The sequence below is a fragment of the Pithys albifrons genome, chromosome 5, assembly GCF_047495875.1.
Source record: "Pithys albifrons albifrons isolate INPA30051 chromosome 5, PitAlb_v1, whole genome shotgun sequence".
In the NCBI taxonomy this organism is placed as follows: domain Eukaryota; kingdom Metazoa; phylum Chordata; class Aves; order Passeriformes; family Thamnophilidae; genus Pithys; species Pithys albifrons.
This window is the reverse complement of record NC_092462.1, coordinates 47125778-47143240: the sequence shown is the minus strand read 5'-3', so window position 1 is coordinate 47143240 and position 17463 is coordinate 47125778. Positions and strand designations below refer to the sequence as shown.

General features: G+C 39.5%; 1 protein-coding gene across 6 annotated transcripts in view; it reads left to right on the top strand.

Moving 5' to 3' along the window:
* CRACD (capping protein inhibiting regulator of actin dynamics) overlaps positions 1–17463 on the top strand; it is a 133016-nt gene that overhangs the window by 69605 nt on the left and 45948 nt on the right. For all 6 annotated transcript variants that reach the window (XM_071556447.1, XM_071556443.1, XM_071556449.1 and 3 more), the window contains one exon: positions 2793–2864. In XM_071556447.1, the coding sequence (XP_071412548.1) occupies positions 2840–2864 (25 nt within the window). In that variant the 5' untranslated portion in view covers positions 2793–2839. The remainder of the gene's footprint in view (positions 1–2792; positions 2865–17463) is intronic.

Genomic DNA, 17463 nt, shown 5'->3' with positions numbered 1-17463 from the left:
TTTGAAGTCAGCTAAGCGGTGAGAGGGAGCAAAAATTTCAGTTTGGCATCACAGAATGGCATTACTGCCAATTCAGGGATGTCAATTATTTAATTAATATCTACATAAGATAATGTAAAAGCAAAACACACCATGCATGTTTTTTGGGGTTTACAGGAATAACTGGAGCCTTCTAAATGTCTACTGCATTACATTTTTCATCTATCAAGACCTATTTTCGTGTAAGTCAGTTCAAGGAAAGCACTTTATTCTTCTCTTTAAACTTTGCACTGAGTTTAATTTTGTCACTTCACCTTTTAATGCTCTTTCACTTAACCTTTTGTTACATATCAAAACATTTTGTTACAGTTTTCATCCCTGCTTAAACAGAAAAAGGCTGTAGCACTGGTGGCAGGCAGTTCAGGTATGACTGAGTTAAGGCTGATGTTAGGAAGTTATAGAGAGAGTGGTTTCTGTCTCTTCATCTCCTGGTTATCCACCATTTCTCTTCAGCCTGCTGTCTGAGCAATGCTGCTTCTCAGCTGTTGCTACAAAAAGTCCTTTGATAGCCTTGTGTGATGATTACACGCTACTAATTGTCCTCAGCTAGGAGGATGTTTCATGGTCATTCAGGTATCTCCCACTTCGATGGTAGATTATGTAGTCCCTCTAAAGAGGTACCTTTGTCACCTATGCTTTTCAGTATAGTAATGTTCATCTGTTGGTCTCCAAGGAGAATCTTAGTCGTGAGATCTGAAGTGAAAAGACTGCAAAAGACCTGCATGGTTGCAGAATGTGCTCAGGGAAGTGACCACAGCTATGACCCACAGAGTTTTTGCTCAGGTACCTGTGCAGCATTTCTGATGGTCCTGAGCTCTACTGTAAGCTCTCATGGTCTGCATTAATTCTGGCTTGCTGGCTATTTGGAGAGATGCTTGATGTAGTGCAGCACTGTGGGAGGAAGGCTTGAGGGGGCTGGGTGAAGTGATTTATTCACTGCAGAGAATGTTGGCTGGTCAGCTGCTGGAGTGAAGTAAGTAGCCCTTATAGATGGATCAAAAAGGCATGTATTTTGTCAGACCGAAGTAGCTTCATCTTCCTATTCTTTTTTTTCTTTTTTTTTTAAGCTCTTTTTAATTAAGAATGGAATTGGGTGAAAGTGATTTTCTTGGTTCCTGAGAATATTTCATTAGTGAAATAAAATGTGTCCCTAAAGAAAGAAGTTGCTAAAGTCATTATTACACATAAATCTTGATATATCTACCAAAAAAAATACCAGTGTGAGATACCTCAGAGGAGAAAGCAACAGGGGGATATTATTCTCAAGGATTTTATTTTATCTTCTCTCATTTCCAGTTCAATCCTATTTGTCTGTGTTTTATGGAAATTATTCTGTACATCTGTATTTCCAGTGCTTAGAAAAAAAGGGGCCGCTAAGCAGCCTGAGATTTTTCAGTGTCTCTCCAAATGCCCTTTTTTAATTGACTTGACAGAGGGAGATTTGAGAACTCAGATATTATTAAATGCACTATGTACAATAGAGCAATCAAAATTTTTCTCTGTTAAAGGCTTTATCTTACTGACTTCAAAAGTCTCTGCAATTGATATGCAAATGCCAAGGACCTCTCTCAAAACCGGATGATAACCATAAACTTTTTTCTCACATTGAGAAAGTAAAATCTTTCTCTAGATCTCAAATTTATGAGAAGCACTTTTTGGCCTTAATGCCTTCAGGATGTGAAAGCCTAAGCTCAGCCACTTGTGCTGGTCTTTGGGAAAAACTTGTAATACATGATTTTGAACAAACATCATGCAAGAATTGAAAAGACATCATTAAAACATTGCCTTCCTATCACGGATTTTACTGCATGATAAGCTACCTGGTTGCTAAGAGATTTGAAAATTAGACCTCCCATTTGTAAGCCATACTACAGATGTGGGGGTCTGGCTTTGCTGGGTGTATTTTCCCTTAAATCCTGATTGCAAATGTCTGCTTGTGGAAGATTGGCAGCTCTGCAAAAGGAGCTACTGGAGCCATGGGAAGTTTTATCCAGAGCACAGAGAAGTACTGCAGTAGGCTTTGGCTCAGCTGATGTTGACTGAGAACTGCATAATGAAGCCTTTTTAGGCTTTATATTCAAAACTCTATTGCTTTGTAAGAGGAATTTGCATCATTGTTGCTTCTTTTATGACAAATAATAAAGAATGCTTAATGTTTGTCTCCATTTCACAGTACTATAGGACGCTTCGGAAAATACTAGTGTCTGCCACAAATTTTCTTGGAAAATGCAGCTCCCAGATTTCATGGTAGTTATTAACATTAAATTGTTCTTGTAAAGGTAAAAAAATGGATAATAATATAATGTAAGGACTTTTCTTCTTTTTAAAAAACACTGCTGTTATTCATAGCACCTATAAAGGGTTGCCCAGTATCCCCAGAATACCTTATTGCCATGGTGGGAAAAGTAAGCTATTTTTGGCTTTGTAGTTGGGGAAAACTGAGCAAAAAGCAATTATATAAACTAATGTACCAAATGTAAGATCACCTGGGAGGTCTTAGCTATCAATCTGAAACCAAATTGACTCTTGATAGTTACAACCTCCCTTAGCATTTTCCACAGGGAGGGTAGGGTGCTAACTAAGAACAGAGTGCTGAAATGCATGCCCTGCCTAATTTGTAAGGCTATTCCTACAAGCTTCCTATTACATTACAGTATGTCCTTTAGAGTTCTTTTACAAACAGCAACAATAAAAAATCCAAACTAGGCTTTCTCTTCCCTTTGGTGATTTCATGGCTTTTGTTTCTTCCTCAGAGAAGATCAAGTCTGGAGTTTCCCTGACTTCATCTGAAATTGTAGACATGATCAATTTGTTTAAGAAACCTTGTAAGTACTTGACTGATGAAGCACATGATGTCCTGTCATTCAAAAGCTCACTGTTAAGTTTTTGTGGCTTAGTCTGGAATACTTTCAGCGGGGAGATGGCTGAGGGGAAAATGTGCTGTGCTTCTTGTTTTTAAGCAGGAGGTGCTGCTGATGTGTGTGCTGCTTTTGTCCATTTTTATGGCAGTCAGAATAAACAGTGTATGTGTGAAGCAAAGTCAAATCCAAACCAAAGAGATTATTCTGGTGCATGTTTTCGCAGGTAATTCCCTGTGGCATCTGTTTCACTGTGGGAAACTTGACTCCCCCAGTTTGTGCTATGTCAGATGCTGTGCTTTACCATACCTTTCAAAAGGACCTTTTGAAATGGTCCTTTTAACTGATGAAAGTTTAGAATTTATGGATTTAAATTTTGAAGTAAATAGAAAAGTACATGCTTACTTAGGATCATCTAGATTATTTTTCAAAATTGTTGAAAAGTTTACTATTTTAAAACTTTCTGTAGTTGTAATCTTGACAGGTTTCCCTATGTCAGTTCTGAAATATCTTTCAGTTGCACTAACTACATGATTTCATTTTTATTTACCGCATTGGATTGCCAGAGATTCTTTGACAAACTGAGAATTTGAGTTAAATTATGTGAATGGACTGAAGCAGTGTTAAGTTTGTATTTATGTGTAAATAGCAAGCATGCTGTCAAGCAATTGGTGCTGAATTCATGTGGTGGTGTCCTGTTCGCCTCTTTGTTGGTGGAGTTTGGGGTGGGAGGGAGAGGGGGGGTAGAAAGCCTAGTTGAAGTGTTTATAATAAACAAGACTTGTTTTCAACATGAGATGATGGTTAACATCATAACATAACTAAAGCTTTAGTCTGTTTCAGATTTCCCCCTTACATGTCTATTCCAGTTCAGAAGTAAATAGTGTCCCTGTTTCCACTGACTGTTCCAGAGGAAGTTACAGCACTGAAAAGGTATTAAGAGGATAAAAGGCTCTCACTTGATTCACCAACTGCCCTTCAGAACATGAAGTCTCCCAGAAAAAGAAAGGAGAGAGGAAGGAATATAAAAAAGCCTTTACAAGTTATTTAATCGGCTCTAGTTATGGATTTAAATGATGGAAGTATTAACAAGACTTACTTTCATTTACTATTGAGGAATTCATGTAGGAAGAAGAGACCCAAGTGCTTGAAATACCTGACTAGCTCTCTGTTGTCATCTGTTAATAATTCACACGGCCCCTTCATTTGTATTTTGTTGAGAAAAACAGAGTAGGCTTGACACAAAAAGAAGCTCTTAACTTCCTTTGTGGAGGAGTGGGAGTACAGCATGTCCATTCAGTACAAAGAAAAGCATTTACTTGTGTGAAGTTTCCAGACTTTTTTTAGTTTTCTTATTGTAGGCTTCACCAGTGGCGCTGTGGACAAGAAACTGTTTCTCGTGTGGCTTTTAAACCTGTATTAGCTGTTACTAGTTAAGTCATAACTGAGCTGCAAATTCCAGGCCCAGACTTTCCCAGAATTTGGTTCATGTTTTTGTAGAAAACCATTTGTTCTGCAATTACCACCAAATAAAGTGGTGCATCACCATCTTGCCTTATACTGGGTTTTATGGTCTATCACTGTATAGTACAATGGTAAAGACTTAAAAATGCCTGGGAGACAGTTGTAGGGGATGAGTCTGACTCAATGTCATGTGAGGTTTCTCTGGACGTTGCTCTTCTAGGAAACCTTTGCCTATGACCACTTTGCTAGTGGTCACTTTGCTTTCAGTCCTTTTTCTATCCTAGTATGTGCGATGGTGTCTGAACTATCTGCCCCTCAGCAAACTCTCCTTGGGTAAAGAGCAATTTTTGAAAATATTTTGCTATTAAAATTTTGTCAGTAATATCTTACTTGGCATGTTTGTTTCTGATTCCCTGAGGAGGATACAATTTACAAAGAGATAATTGTGACTGACTTACTGTACTTCTGCGTAAGTATTAGCAGAACTCTAAAAGATGAGGACATGAACAGGTGATTTATATATCCATGAGCACTCCTCATGGGATAGCAATGCTTTCTATACACAAAATGTGAAGTTTTAATAGCTCCTGGATGGGAACAGACACTAGTTGTCTAACTCAGTAGTTTGTAGTGAAGGCATTAATTATTTTTGTCTTTTAAAATTTCTTTCAGAAAAGTTGTGGGGGAAAATGTTGTCACCATGGTTCAGGACTGAATTTCAAATTACTCTTCTGCTGCTTAAGCAGACTGGCTGCTACTGGAAATGTGACACTCAGCAATGTGGAAGTTTCGTCTGTAGCAATCTTTCCATGCCTTCATTCGTTTTTCCTAATTATTAAACAACTTACACTTAATGAGCTGCAATTAATTAGTACCTTTTGCTTTGTTACACATACAAAATTATACTTGCAGTAAAATGCTTCATGAACTAATTTGATATCTCAACCCAGTGGATTTCTGTTGTCTTGTTTACTTGTTTCTTATTAGACAGTGAGATTAAAATCTGCCTCCTTACTCCAAAGATGCAATCTCTTCATGCTCTTCTTCTCCCATGACAGACAAAATTTAATTCTTATTCTGGAATGCTGTTTCCCTACATGAGGTGTCCTCTTTAGCCTGTATAGCAGAGTGCCTGTCCCATTTCACAATATAGCCTAAAGCAGGGATGACCAGCTGCTCTGTGGCAAAGTTGCTACCTAGGAACAACTTGAGCACTGGAGGATAATAAGAGGCTGACTCTGCAGAGGATGCTAGGGTATCCTGAAGAACAGGTACAAACAAACCTTACCAGTCTGATGGCATGGTCCAGGAGGGCAGGGCAGAGAAAGAGTTGTGCACAGTGAGCTCAGGTCCTCAAAACTTACTAGGTACAACACAAAACCCAATCCAGCACAGGAGAGCAAAGTCCTGCAAGGCTGCCTGGGTGGCTGTGCCCTTGCCCATGAGTACCTTAGGGGGCTTACAGCCACCCTTTTTTTCCCCACTATGAATCTTGGAACAAAAACTATTTTCAGTAAAAAACCAAATTAAGATAAAACCCCATCCCTCTTCAGTTTGGGCTGGTTCTGCTAGAGGCCAAGTAAAGCTCGTGATGCCTCTGCATATATTCCCTAGCATGGAGGTCTTTGGGGCTTGTGCTTGGCATCCTGTGATGCTGTTTCCACCAGGGCTGCAGAGGGGGATGCCGTCTTCCAGAGAGTTTGTTTCTTGGGGACTCTGACGACTTTTCTGAAGGCAGTTTTTCTGGCAGATGGTTTAAGTAAACAAACATTTGATATTACAAGGAAGTAACACAGTTTGCTACATCTTCTGATCCTTCCTGAGCTGTAAGGTCCTGCTTGCATTTTAAGAGCCATTCTTTCTGCGCCATTCCTTGGCCCTGTTCATTTCACATCCCTTGGTTAAGAGCCTTTTGGTCTCCTTTACAGTGATGTGCCATGTATGTGGTGTCCATGCAGCAGTGGGTTGCCACAGGGGTGAGGCTTGCAGCTAGGTATCAGTTGCACAAATGTACACGTCACCAAGGCACCTCGTGGAGGAACAGTTACAGGTAGATAAACTGCTTCAGTTTATATCCAGCATGGCCTTCCACTTTGTTCTGAGTATTTTATTTAAATTATACTGGGGGAAACACTTCCCTCTGCTTTTGGAAGAACTTAAAAATATTATTGTATTTTTCAAATCCATTCAAATAATTTTTTTGCTACAAAGTAGTGAAATCTGACTGCTCTCGTATTTTACCTTGTTTGATTGAGACGCCTTGCCGTTACTGAAGTTTTAGGATACAATGTGGGTGATGCCCTTGTATGAATCTGTTTACCAAAACAAAGTACATGTAGTTGAACACTTTTTAGTGACATGTTTGACTGTGGTTTCCAAACTGGCACCTTTCAAGTAAGTAGCAGCTGCCCTCCTATTAATGACTATAGATATATATCATGCCAAATAGCTGTATACATTCTGTCCAGGTGTGGGGTTTTTTTCTAGTTTCATCACTAATCTTATCTTCATTTAGCATTTGTCTGAATGTCAATAAACCAGTGAATTTTCAGGTGGTACAGCAGATTGGTTGTCATTAGATAATTTTCGGTTTACAGTCTGAAACACTTAAACCTGATTTTGCAAGTCCGTCAGCCAAAGAGCAGATACATGTAATGTTAACTGTGACTAAACTGGATCAAATTGTATTTGTTCAGAGTAATGTTTTCTGCAAACACACTATGAACATTCCATATCCTATGATATATGTCATCTCTCTACCATCAGGTAGAGATATACCTGATAAATTGAGCCAAACTGAAAAACAGAATATTTGGAGAGTCTCCTACTTCGTTCTGATGTTGTGTGGTTGTTCATTTTATTGTTTGTCTCCAAACAACACGCAAAAGAAAAACAGGAAAAAGACAAGTAGGGAATGTAGTTTCTCTTGTAATTGAGACATACTCTCTGGTAGAAAAATCCAGAAATGATGCTCTGCATTGGGATTGCAGTGTATTCCTTCTGCACAATTGGCATTTTAATTTCTTCCTTGTAATACGTAAGACTTAGTCTTAAAAAGTGAATAAGAGGGGATGAAGGGGTGGGAAAAACCTAAGCTTAACTTGCACCTTGTGCAAAGTTACCCTCGGGTGTATAACTGTCATCTCATATACCTATTAAATGGTTCTTTCTGCTGATTGTCCTGGGTGGGTGTTACACATATGGCTTTTGGACTTTGGCTCTGTGGTTTAAGTATCAAGATTAGCAAACTCTTTTAGAACATCAGGATTTTTCTCAAAGTGCAGTAGAAAACCTGGTAAGAAGATCTGGTGTCTGGCAGAGGGCCACTGTTGAGCACTGGAATGGTTACTCTCTTCACCTAGAACTTCTAGCTGGAATGATTTTCTGGAATGAAGTTGGGTCATGAGACATAGCACTTGGCTGGTCCCTTGCATGTCATGGTTGCTCTAGCACCTCGGAGTCCAATATGGGCAGGTGATGTTGGAGAGAAAGCAGCATCTCCTTTCTCAGTGAAGTTTAATCATGACCAGCTTGTGTGGCTAAATTTGATGTATTTCCCCAGTTTATTGGTGAAAATGCTTTGTAATCTCCACTCAGTGAGACAGTGTGTGATTAGTGTGATCAGTCAAGTTCTGGCCTGGCAAATCGTTGCCTGGAAGCAAAACAGCATGGAAACAGGAAACAGGGTTTTTTATTTTTGTTCCCACTGCCTAAAGGAAAGATGTTTTAAAAGGAAGTGTCTGGTTTTCCTAGTTCAGGGGTAGAAAGAATTGTTCTTTTGTTCAAAGGCCATTTTATATTTTTGTTATTTTAGATATTTTTGAAGTGTTCAAGTATATAAATGCTTGAGTGACATCTCTATGGCTGCTTCTCTTCTTTTTAATTTTGCTTCTTCATGAGTAATTAATTTTATTCTAGCATCATAAAATAGAACAGGTAGGGAGAGCTTTTACTTGGCATCTCTGTAGTAGCTTGGTTTTTTTCTATCTTGATGTTACAGAACTTATAATGAACTTTTTCTTGACATTTCTATTTGTAATAAACACCTTACTTGGGTGAAATTTAAAATAACACTGCTTCTACTTATTAGTGTTAATATACTCAGTGTTAGCCAAATGAATGTGATTGCAAAATATATCTACTCAAGTATTCTATGAAGTGAATATTGTTAGTTTGGCAAAGATCAGAAGAAAAACACTCTAAAATTTCCATCTCTTAGATACATATAGGTAGGTCTACACTGTAAAATTTTGTAACATTTCACTGAGTTTTCCAGTCAGTAAGTACTTCAAGAGATGTACTGCTCCTGTTTTAATTCTGGAAAACGAAAGCAGACCAAGAACCTCAATTCTTCAGTTACCTCCAAATAGTAAGAGCCTCACTGAAAATACATTAACTGTATTGGCTTTGGGATGGTGTATTCTGACTTTCCTTCTTTTTCTTAGTAAATAGCAACAGGGAAATATCTTCTTATTGTATATATTTTATTACATTGATGACAAATGTGGAATTGAGTCAATTTTAAGCTCCTTTCTAAAGCAAATTTAGTGCTTGAGACAGTTGCCAGAACTTCAACCTGAAGACTTACAATTGTCATCCCATAACGAAATTGTCTTACATGCATCTTTTGTTTGTGCTTGACCTGGGTGATGAAGATGACCCAGGATGAGCACTCTGGTGTGGGTATGAGGAAGCACCTATGTGTCCCCAGTTCTGTCTTTGTCTTTGCTCTTCGGAAAAGTCTTTCAAGATTTGCCTTTGTGACTCAGCCTGTTGTCTGATCACTGTATAGGGACAAGTGATGGATAAGGAGCAACTAGGTAAAGTTTGTACAATACTGGTATAATTAGTGATTAATACTAATGATCAGTTTTGTCTCTATGGTGTGTTTAACCTCTCAAACTCTTGTTTCTGAATTTGCTGGTAAGAGTGTTCATTAAGTGATGGCTCAGGTGGAGCTTTTCTTTTGATATCATTCCTCTCAATACCAAGACACCAATTTCATCCTTCAGCTGATAGCATCTATGTTACAAAAAATGGCAATTTCGGTAAAAGTTGGAAATGGCCATCTATCCTTGGCACTTGAAATGATAATCCACTGTGGTCTGAGATGGCGGTGTGTCAGCAGGGGAGGTAGAAGTGCAGCATGGTTCTAGTCTCTGTACAGCATGGAGGTGAGGCTGTGATGCTGAAGATGCGGAGGACCAGAGGAAGTTGTAAGCTGTAGCTGAGTCTCATCTCCTGCTTATGTGCCCAGGAGGCAGATCTTGTCCCTGAATAGTGTGGAGAACATCTCACTGCCTTACCTGAAGAGTGTGACAACTTGGGCCTGTGTATGCAGTGAAAACTACTCAGACAATGAAAATCCAAATAGTTGCTGTATCCGCAATCTCCCAGACTCAGGTCAGATACCCCAAGTCTTAATCTGTCCACAATTAACATCAATTCCAAAGAGGATTTGTTCATTAGAAGGAACAAGCGAGCCTGGCAGGATGCTTGGAGAAGGAGAGTGTGCAGTGGGAAGGCAGAGGGACAGTGATGAGGAGACAAAGGTATGCTTCTGCCCTGGCCTCGTACGACTCTTGTAGTAGAGGTGGCTTCATGAGGGAGCACAGGATTTGGAGTGGAACTCAGAGTAGGTTCTTCAGCTCCTGTGCTGCTGACTAAAGTTATTTCCCATGTTTTGGGGATATGCCAGTCTGGGTAATGAGTGCCACAATTCCTTCTCAATACCTTGCCCAACAGAATAAGGAGTTTGAAGTTTGGCTTTCTTCAGGAGGGAAAAAAAACACTTAACAAAAAAATCTCTTCCAAGCTCTCTGTTCCTCTTCATTGTGGTTTTTACCATGCAAGCATTCACGTCAGTCTTTGTTTTTCACCAAGGTTGACTGGAGAATTTCTAAATGCTGTGGTTCATTCAGCAATTTTTTTAATAAATAGTTTTCTTTAATTTGCTACACAGCTGTAAACCATAAGAGCATGATTTTCATTCTGTGAAATAAGAAATAATCATAAGTGGTTTAGTTCTTTCAGGAAAATTCAGATTTAACTTGGCTTCCAGGTCACTCAAATAAGGATTTTTTGTGATTCATTGCACATGGTTCTACATTTTAATCCCCTAAATTTGGGGAGGGGAAATGGATTTACTGCCTCCTGTTCAGCTTTACTTTTATAAAACTTAATTAAGAAATTATTAAATCAATGTTTCTACTGGGATAGTTGGTAATTTGCTTGGAATAAGACTCCTCTTGCTCTTGTCTTTTCTATATTATTTTATAATTCGCAGAACTGTGAAAGACAACACACAGACATAAAGTAATTGTTGGGGTTTCCCCTTATCCCTATCTCCCTTCCCCCCACCCCATTTAGAGTTACATGTAGAACTGTGTCTGAACTCTTTCTAATGTATTTTTACTTCACAGAACATGTGTAGTATTTTACCTTGTGATCCATGGAGCTGCTCTAATTGAAAAGGTATATTGATAATTTAAAAAAACCCGCCACTAACAAGCAGACATCCCTTAGGATTGGGAACTAAGAAAATTCATAAAACAAAAATTTGACTCTCTTAATTTAATCTGACCTATTTAAAATATTTTAGCAGTTCATCTGAATTGAGAAGGTAAAATTCATATATGTTTGTCATTGTAAAAGTATGTTAAACTGAAACTGCAAAAATGAAAAAATCACTCAAAACTATTCTTTGACACTTGCTGGTCACAATGACTAAAAAAGCCGGTTTTGTCTGCTGGATTTCTTCAGTTATTGGCTGTTACTGTTCTGAGTAGTGATACAGCTTTGAAAGTGTTTTAAAACTAAAACATTAGTAGTTTTAGGGCTTGCAGATGCTGTATGTCACAGTATCTATGTCCTTACTGGTTTTGGTTTGTTTTAGGCATCTGATTTTGCACCATGACATGAAATTTTTATCCAATAATATTGCCTTTATGTGACATTCAAGAGAGAATTTATTCTGTGTCAGAATGACTCAGCAATATATTAGTTTGTTGTTTTCTTTATGAAAGAAGGAAAAAAATTCAAATCCCAATCTAAAGTGTATTGGATGTACCTGTTTGCTTACAGCCTTGATTTATTAGTAAGTTGGCACTCCACCCCCTTGCTTGCATAGTAACCTCTGCCAGTCCCAGGAGCCCTTTCCAAAAGATGGCATCTAATTTTTGTAGCAGCACCACAGTGCCGGCTTCTAATTGTTCCATGATCAGCTGGTATGTCCAGACATCTGTCTTCTTGCCCATTTCTAGCTGATCTGGGCAGTTATTAGAAGAACGTCTCCGCAATATGCGCTGAACAAATGAATTTGCACATAATGCTGCAGCATTGCCTCTCATTTCTGTTAACCCAGTCCCCCAGCCATCCAGTCTTCTGGCATGGCACTCTGACTCTCCTTTGAGGTCATCATACTTCTCAGCTTTGTCTTACATTGATAGGATTCAGCAGCATGCTGTTAGCGCTTCTGCCTTGTCCCTGAAGAGGTTTGGTCTATGAGTTTCATGCTCCCTTCATGAAAATTAATATTTTCTATGGTAAGCCAGTAGCTTCTGTGAGGATGAAATGTTCCTTCTCTCACTGATGGAAAACTGGAAATCGTATGGATCCCAAAGTGTTGACTAGTGCAATACAGGACTTGCTCTAGGCCTGCAGAGGCAGGAAAAACCGTTCATGAAACACAATACCCTGCAAGAATAGTCTTAGAAATAGTGATCTGAGTGTAGGATCCTAATCTGTCAGAAGCTCGTGACAGCCTTGAGGAGTTATAAATGACCATTGGCAGCTGGGGAGGGGCAGTGGGGAGCTGTTTGTCCAGCACAGGTTGTACTCCTTGGACTTTGGACTACTCCAAAGTGGGGCCTCAAGGGAGTTGCTTTGCCTTTGGGATGTTTATCTTTTCATATACAGCGTGGCCACAACTTCATGTTTTAAATGCTTTCAAGCTGGAATTGTCCCATGTAAGAAATTAACCTGCTAAGGAAATCCAGTGTTTTACAGGGTATTTTTCCTCTGAGAAGGAAATAATGAGCCAACACCTCTTTACAGCATTGACCTCAGGCATTTAATGCAGCTCTGGAAACCTCAAATAAAACCCAGCATACCAAAAAGGTCTCCCATCATTAATAACTCGAGTTAATAAGTCTTGCCCCAGTAAAATAACACTTTCTCCTTTCTGTTATATAATGGGTAGATGCTTTGTTGGTGAATCAGAAGCTATTGTGGTCCCTTCCTTTCTAAAAGTCTCACATGCATCATTGAGCTGGTTTTATCTTATTGTATTATGTTCTGCATTGCAGTCCAGCACCTCAGTAACATCTCTCCCAGTTACTTAACCCTTTTGCAAATGTCCTTTTATGTATGAACTCTGCTACCTGTTGTCACTGTGATCAGGATGTGTATCCCAAGTTGTTTTAAACCCCCTGGCTACTCACTGTGTACCCTGTAAATAGGCCCTGGGAAGCTGGGGCAGAAGAAGGAAACTCCCTGGCCGCAGTAGGGTTTGCTGCAGAAGTTTATACTGACTTTCTCATACTGTCTTCCCTGCTTGGAGTCCCTGCTCTTCCCAGCCTACCTCACACATTCCCAAAGTGACCTATCTGCTCTAAGTTTGGTTGTGTTTTTGGAGGGCAGTTTTTTCCATCCCAAAGGTGCTGCCCAAGGATGGCAGTAAGAGGGATTAAGAAGGCAGGATGTCAATGTTAAAACAAACTGTTGGGGGAATGAAGCTTTCTGACCCCAAGAACCACTCCTTGTGATACTTGATAAAAATAGAAGGCACATAAATACAAAAATTGGCTGGAAAGACTTTAATTTATAGATTGGGAAAAGAGGGAAGCAGGAGCTCAGAAATGAAGGGAGATGAGACTTTTACCACAGTAAATGAGACTAAAAAAGTGGACAGGATCTGTATTTACTTAGCTCTGGTTCTTCTGTTTAAAGTCATCTAAACATTTTTAAACTGTTCTTTGCTTATCCTCTCCATTCATGTTTCTTTCTTGCAGTGAAGGTTAAACCATTTTGCCTTGAAGTGAATACCATAAGTTTTTGCTTTCCCTGTTACTTCCTTGTTGTATCAATAGAAGTGTTGAAATAGCTCCTTTCCCTCCTCTGTATGATAAAGTGTATTATATGGTGTTTGAACATTAATAGACTCTATTATGATGATTCATATGTGTCTCCTAACAGCTCCCTATCTCAGCTACATATGGTTTCTGTGAAAGATGCAGTCTTTGGGAGGAAGAAAAAGCACAAAATGGACTGTTGTTATGGAATAGTTTTGCTTCTGCAGGTGGCAAGGGAAATAAGTATTTCTGGAAAATAAGATTTGTTCTTGCTGTGTTAGGGATACCTTAGGTAGTATTACCAGTTTATATCAGGTAATCCAAGAATACCTCATCCTCTCTGTGGGACAAGGTTTGCAAGAAATAGTATCTCTTGTAAGATCACTCGATACTCTTGGAAAAACAGGCAAGCATCGGCATGCTGTTTTCCTTTGCTTTGCATAGATGCTTCATTAGACTACCGTGGCTACACCAATTTGACACCTTTGATCCCTCTCAATATTGTTTTCATTTAATGTTTCTCAGGTATTGATTTCATGCCAGGTCATATTATCTCACCTCACCTCTGTCAGCATGGGACTATTGCATGCTGTCTACTTTATGAGCATTATGTGCTATCACTAAATGTCTCTCAGAGTTCAACTCATTGCTGGGAAGTTGCATTATTGAATCTGAATGACCGTCTTTTTTATGTCAATCTTTATTCCCTGAGTGTTCTCTTAAAGGTTTCCTTTGCCTCTTTGGTGTTTGTATTGGCTTTGTATTTCTGGACTGCTGTCAACTCCAGCTTTCTTTTTAGCTACCTATGAAAGAGAGGGCAGTGGACTGAGAGCAGGTTGTGAAGGCAGAAAATGTCCAGAAACCAATTTTCTCTGTGAAATCTGATGAGCTACAATAGGTGTGGGCGTTTACACCTATTTTAAAACATGGGAACATGGCTAAGAAGAGCAGAATCTACCCTTCTCATCAGTGATTCCAAACAATTTGCTTCCCTTTCCTGGAGGAGTGGAAACACCTCTCCAGGGAGCATTGCAAATTTATTAGCAATAATGAGCATCTCTGGGGACTCAGAGAAATAGATGTCCTGAGATGTGGAGTGGGTGAGAAAGCTCCAGGCAAGTGCCAATCCTGGTTTGCATGGGGAAATTTTATGCCCTGTGAGAATAGACTGGGCAAGAGGGAGGGAAAGTGGCTTTTTTATTGAGGACCTGAAAAGCAAACAAGTTTGTACAGATGCACAGACAACCCAGAGCTCAACAGGGCAGTGCTTGTTGTAGTGGATACATATTTTAAAAAGAGCATCAATAAGGCATACCATTAGCTTGGAATCAAGGTGGGGTTTTTTAAAGGCATTGTGTATCATAGCAGCCTTTTTCTGTTGTAGAGTTGTAATTAGAGATGTCAGTCAACTTACCTTCTTAACAATATTTTAGTTCCCTTTTTTGCCTTAGCTGCTGTACTGTGCCTGCAGCCCAGTAACCCACCTGCCCTCTCTCTGCCACACAGTTCTTAATGATGCATGCACATGGATTTCAATTCTTAAATTCTTTACAGAAATTTCTAATCTATTTAATAATTCATATTCTCATTAATCTAGCTTATTGCACCATATTTTATAGACATTAAATCCACTAACAAGGAACACATTATTTTGGAGACAGGTTCTGTGCAATATCTGATACTATGGGAAGTGTTACAGACAGGTGCTGCATTTCATATAATGAGCAATAAGGGTCTGTGACATCTCCACAAATCCCATTTCAAAACTGGGACTTGAAAAATCCTGGCCACAATATCTTCATCTTTAAATCACCACTATGAATCCTGCTGTTATTTATTCTTCCCCTCAATGATCACCTTTCTGCCCTCCAGCTGATGAATGTGCTAGGTCAGCTCTGTCCAGAGAGGTCTCACCCCACACATTTCCTCACCCACACTACTGTGAATGCCCCTGGCACTGCAGCAAATAGGAAAAGCTGAAAGGAACCAACAGCTTGTCAAATATTTAGGTGTCTTTTCTATGATTATGTGAGACTGTTTCTCATGTGAAGCTTGCTTTGCCTGAGCATTATTTTTCAGATACTTCCAGTGACATTGATATCTTCTCTGTCCTATCCAATGGCATAACCTTACCCCTGCATTACTCCTGTTGTCTGGGATATAATTCTGTCTTTCCATTTAAAATTTTTCCCTCCATAAGCATGATAGTTAGGTCTTTCTTTGACCTGTGCTTGTGTTGAGAACTCTGTGCAGTTTATGAAAGGCATCACAGCCTAGGAATCCCAATGGATTTGGTGACATTTGATCAGTTTTTAAGTGCAAGATATCTTATGGGGAATTTTCAGCTGACACATTGATAAGACTTTGCCATCTGGAGTCCAAAGACTGTGACTGATTTACTGGCAGTAAAGCTCTCTGCACTCCTTGATCTTTCCTGGAGAGCATGAAAGGGAATACAAGAGAAGCTGCTCCCCTCTGTCATTGAGAGTGGAGGGACCATGGGCTACCATCATAATGCTGATGCTCTCTGCTTTAACTGGCTCTGTGTTACACACTGCATGTCATTGTGCATCTGACAAATTGTATGACAGGTTAAAGATTATTCTAATCTGCTCTGCTACTCTTCTGATAGCTGAGAAGGGAGTGCCTACCATATGTGCTGTGTTATTCTAGCTAGTGTATCCAAATTTGTTTATCTGTTGCCTTCACACCTTATGTTATTCCATTATTCAGAACTCAGTTACTGTTAACTGTTTACAGTGATTTGAACAAGATAAACTTGTCAAACAGACAGGAAGAAAGATTTAATTACTGATTTCCCCTGGTCTCCTGAGGCTGGATCTATAGGATTCCCATTCACATGACTAAGGAGAGAAGCAAATGGCCCATGTAAGACTTGCTTCCTGGCTCTCCCAGCACTTGTCTTAGGTGCAAGTTGACTGCATTGGGTGTTCCAAACTTCAGCCTTTCCTATCCCATTTTTCTCTCTCATCAGTAGAGATGGATGTAAGGGATGAGTTATGTTTGAGCATTAGAGACTTGCAAGGCCTTTGTGCAGGACATTGTCTGTTGCATTGCTGGTGTTTGGATTCCTTTTGTATTTGTTTTACTGTTACAGGAAGCTTTTTTGGTGGAGACCTGAATTTTACCCTGTAGGTGATATCATCCCACATCTTCTTCCATAAGTTCTTGTGAAAAATTTACATAAGCAGACTTTGTCTTAGTGGTCAGGCATTCCTTCCTTAGAAACCTGGAAGGGCAGGCTGCTGGCAGGATGGGGAACAGCGTGTGCAGCTTGTGCAGGGAAGGGTGTTCCTTAGTTTTTGAATGAGTCATGAGGCCTAATTTAAAGAATTCACGCTTAGTAATGTGACAGCTGCGATGATGGGGTATGTAGCAGAAACAGCTAAGGGACATGTTAAACAACAAAGAGAAAAGTAGATCTTGTCTGTAAATCAGTGTGTTGGCTTTCGCCCATTTTGATGAAATGAGAGTTGTGTTGACCTGTTATATTTGTTCAACACCTAGATTTGTAGTTGGTGAATCACTATGTTAGATTTAGAGTCAGTGAGGCAATTCACAGTTTTATCTGAAGACCTCCAAAAGGGGAAGGGACAAGGGTAATGAGGATAAATGACACAGTGAGAACCTTTATTTAAAAATGCCGTAGTTGAATTGATTTATGCAGTCAATTACATTAACTTCCAGAAATTGTATGACAAAGTCTTCCCTTTCAAAAAAAGCAGAGGAAACAGGCAAGCTGGCAACTGTGGACAAATAGCTCTTTCAACCAGTATTGGGTCCAGTACTGATGTTTTCCCGCCTGTGTGCTCTACCATTAGATTTATGGGCTTTTGCGGTCAGTTTCTGAGGCGTGTGAAGGGTTGTAGCAACTGTGGCTAAGAGCAATAATTCCTCTCTTTCTCTGCATGACTGCCTGCCTGTCTGTTAGGGGTTCCATGTAAGAATATATTTCTCTAAAGCCAGAATTGAGCAGCAGACGGTTGCTCTGGCTGGAGATGTGAGTTGGT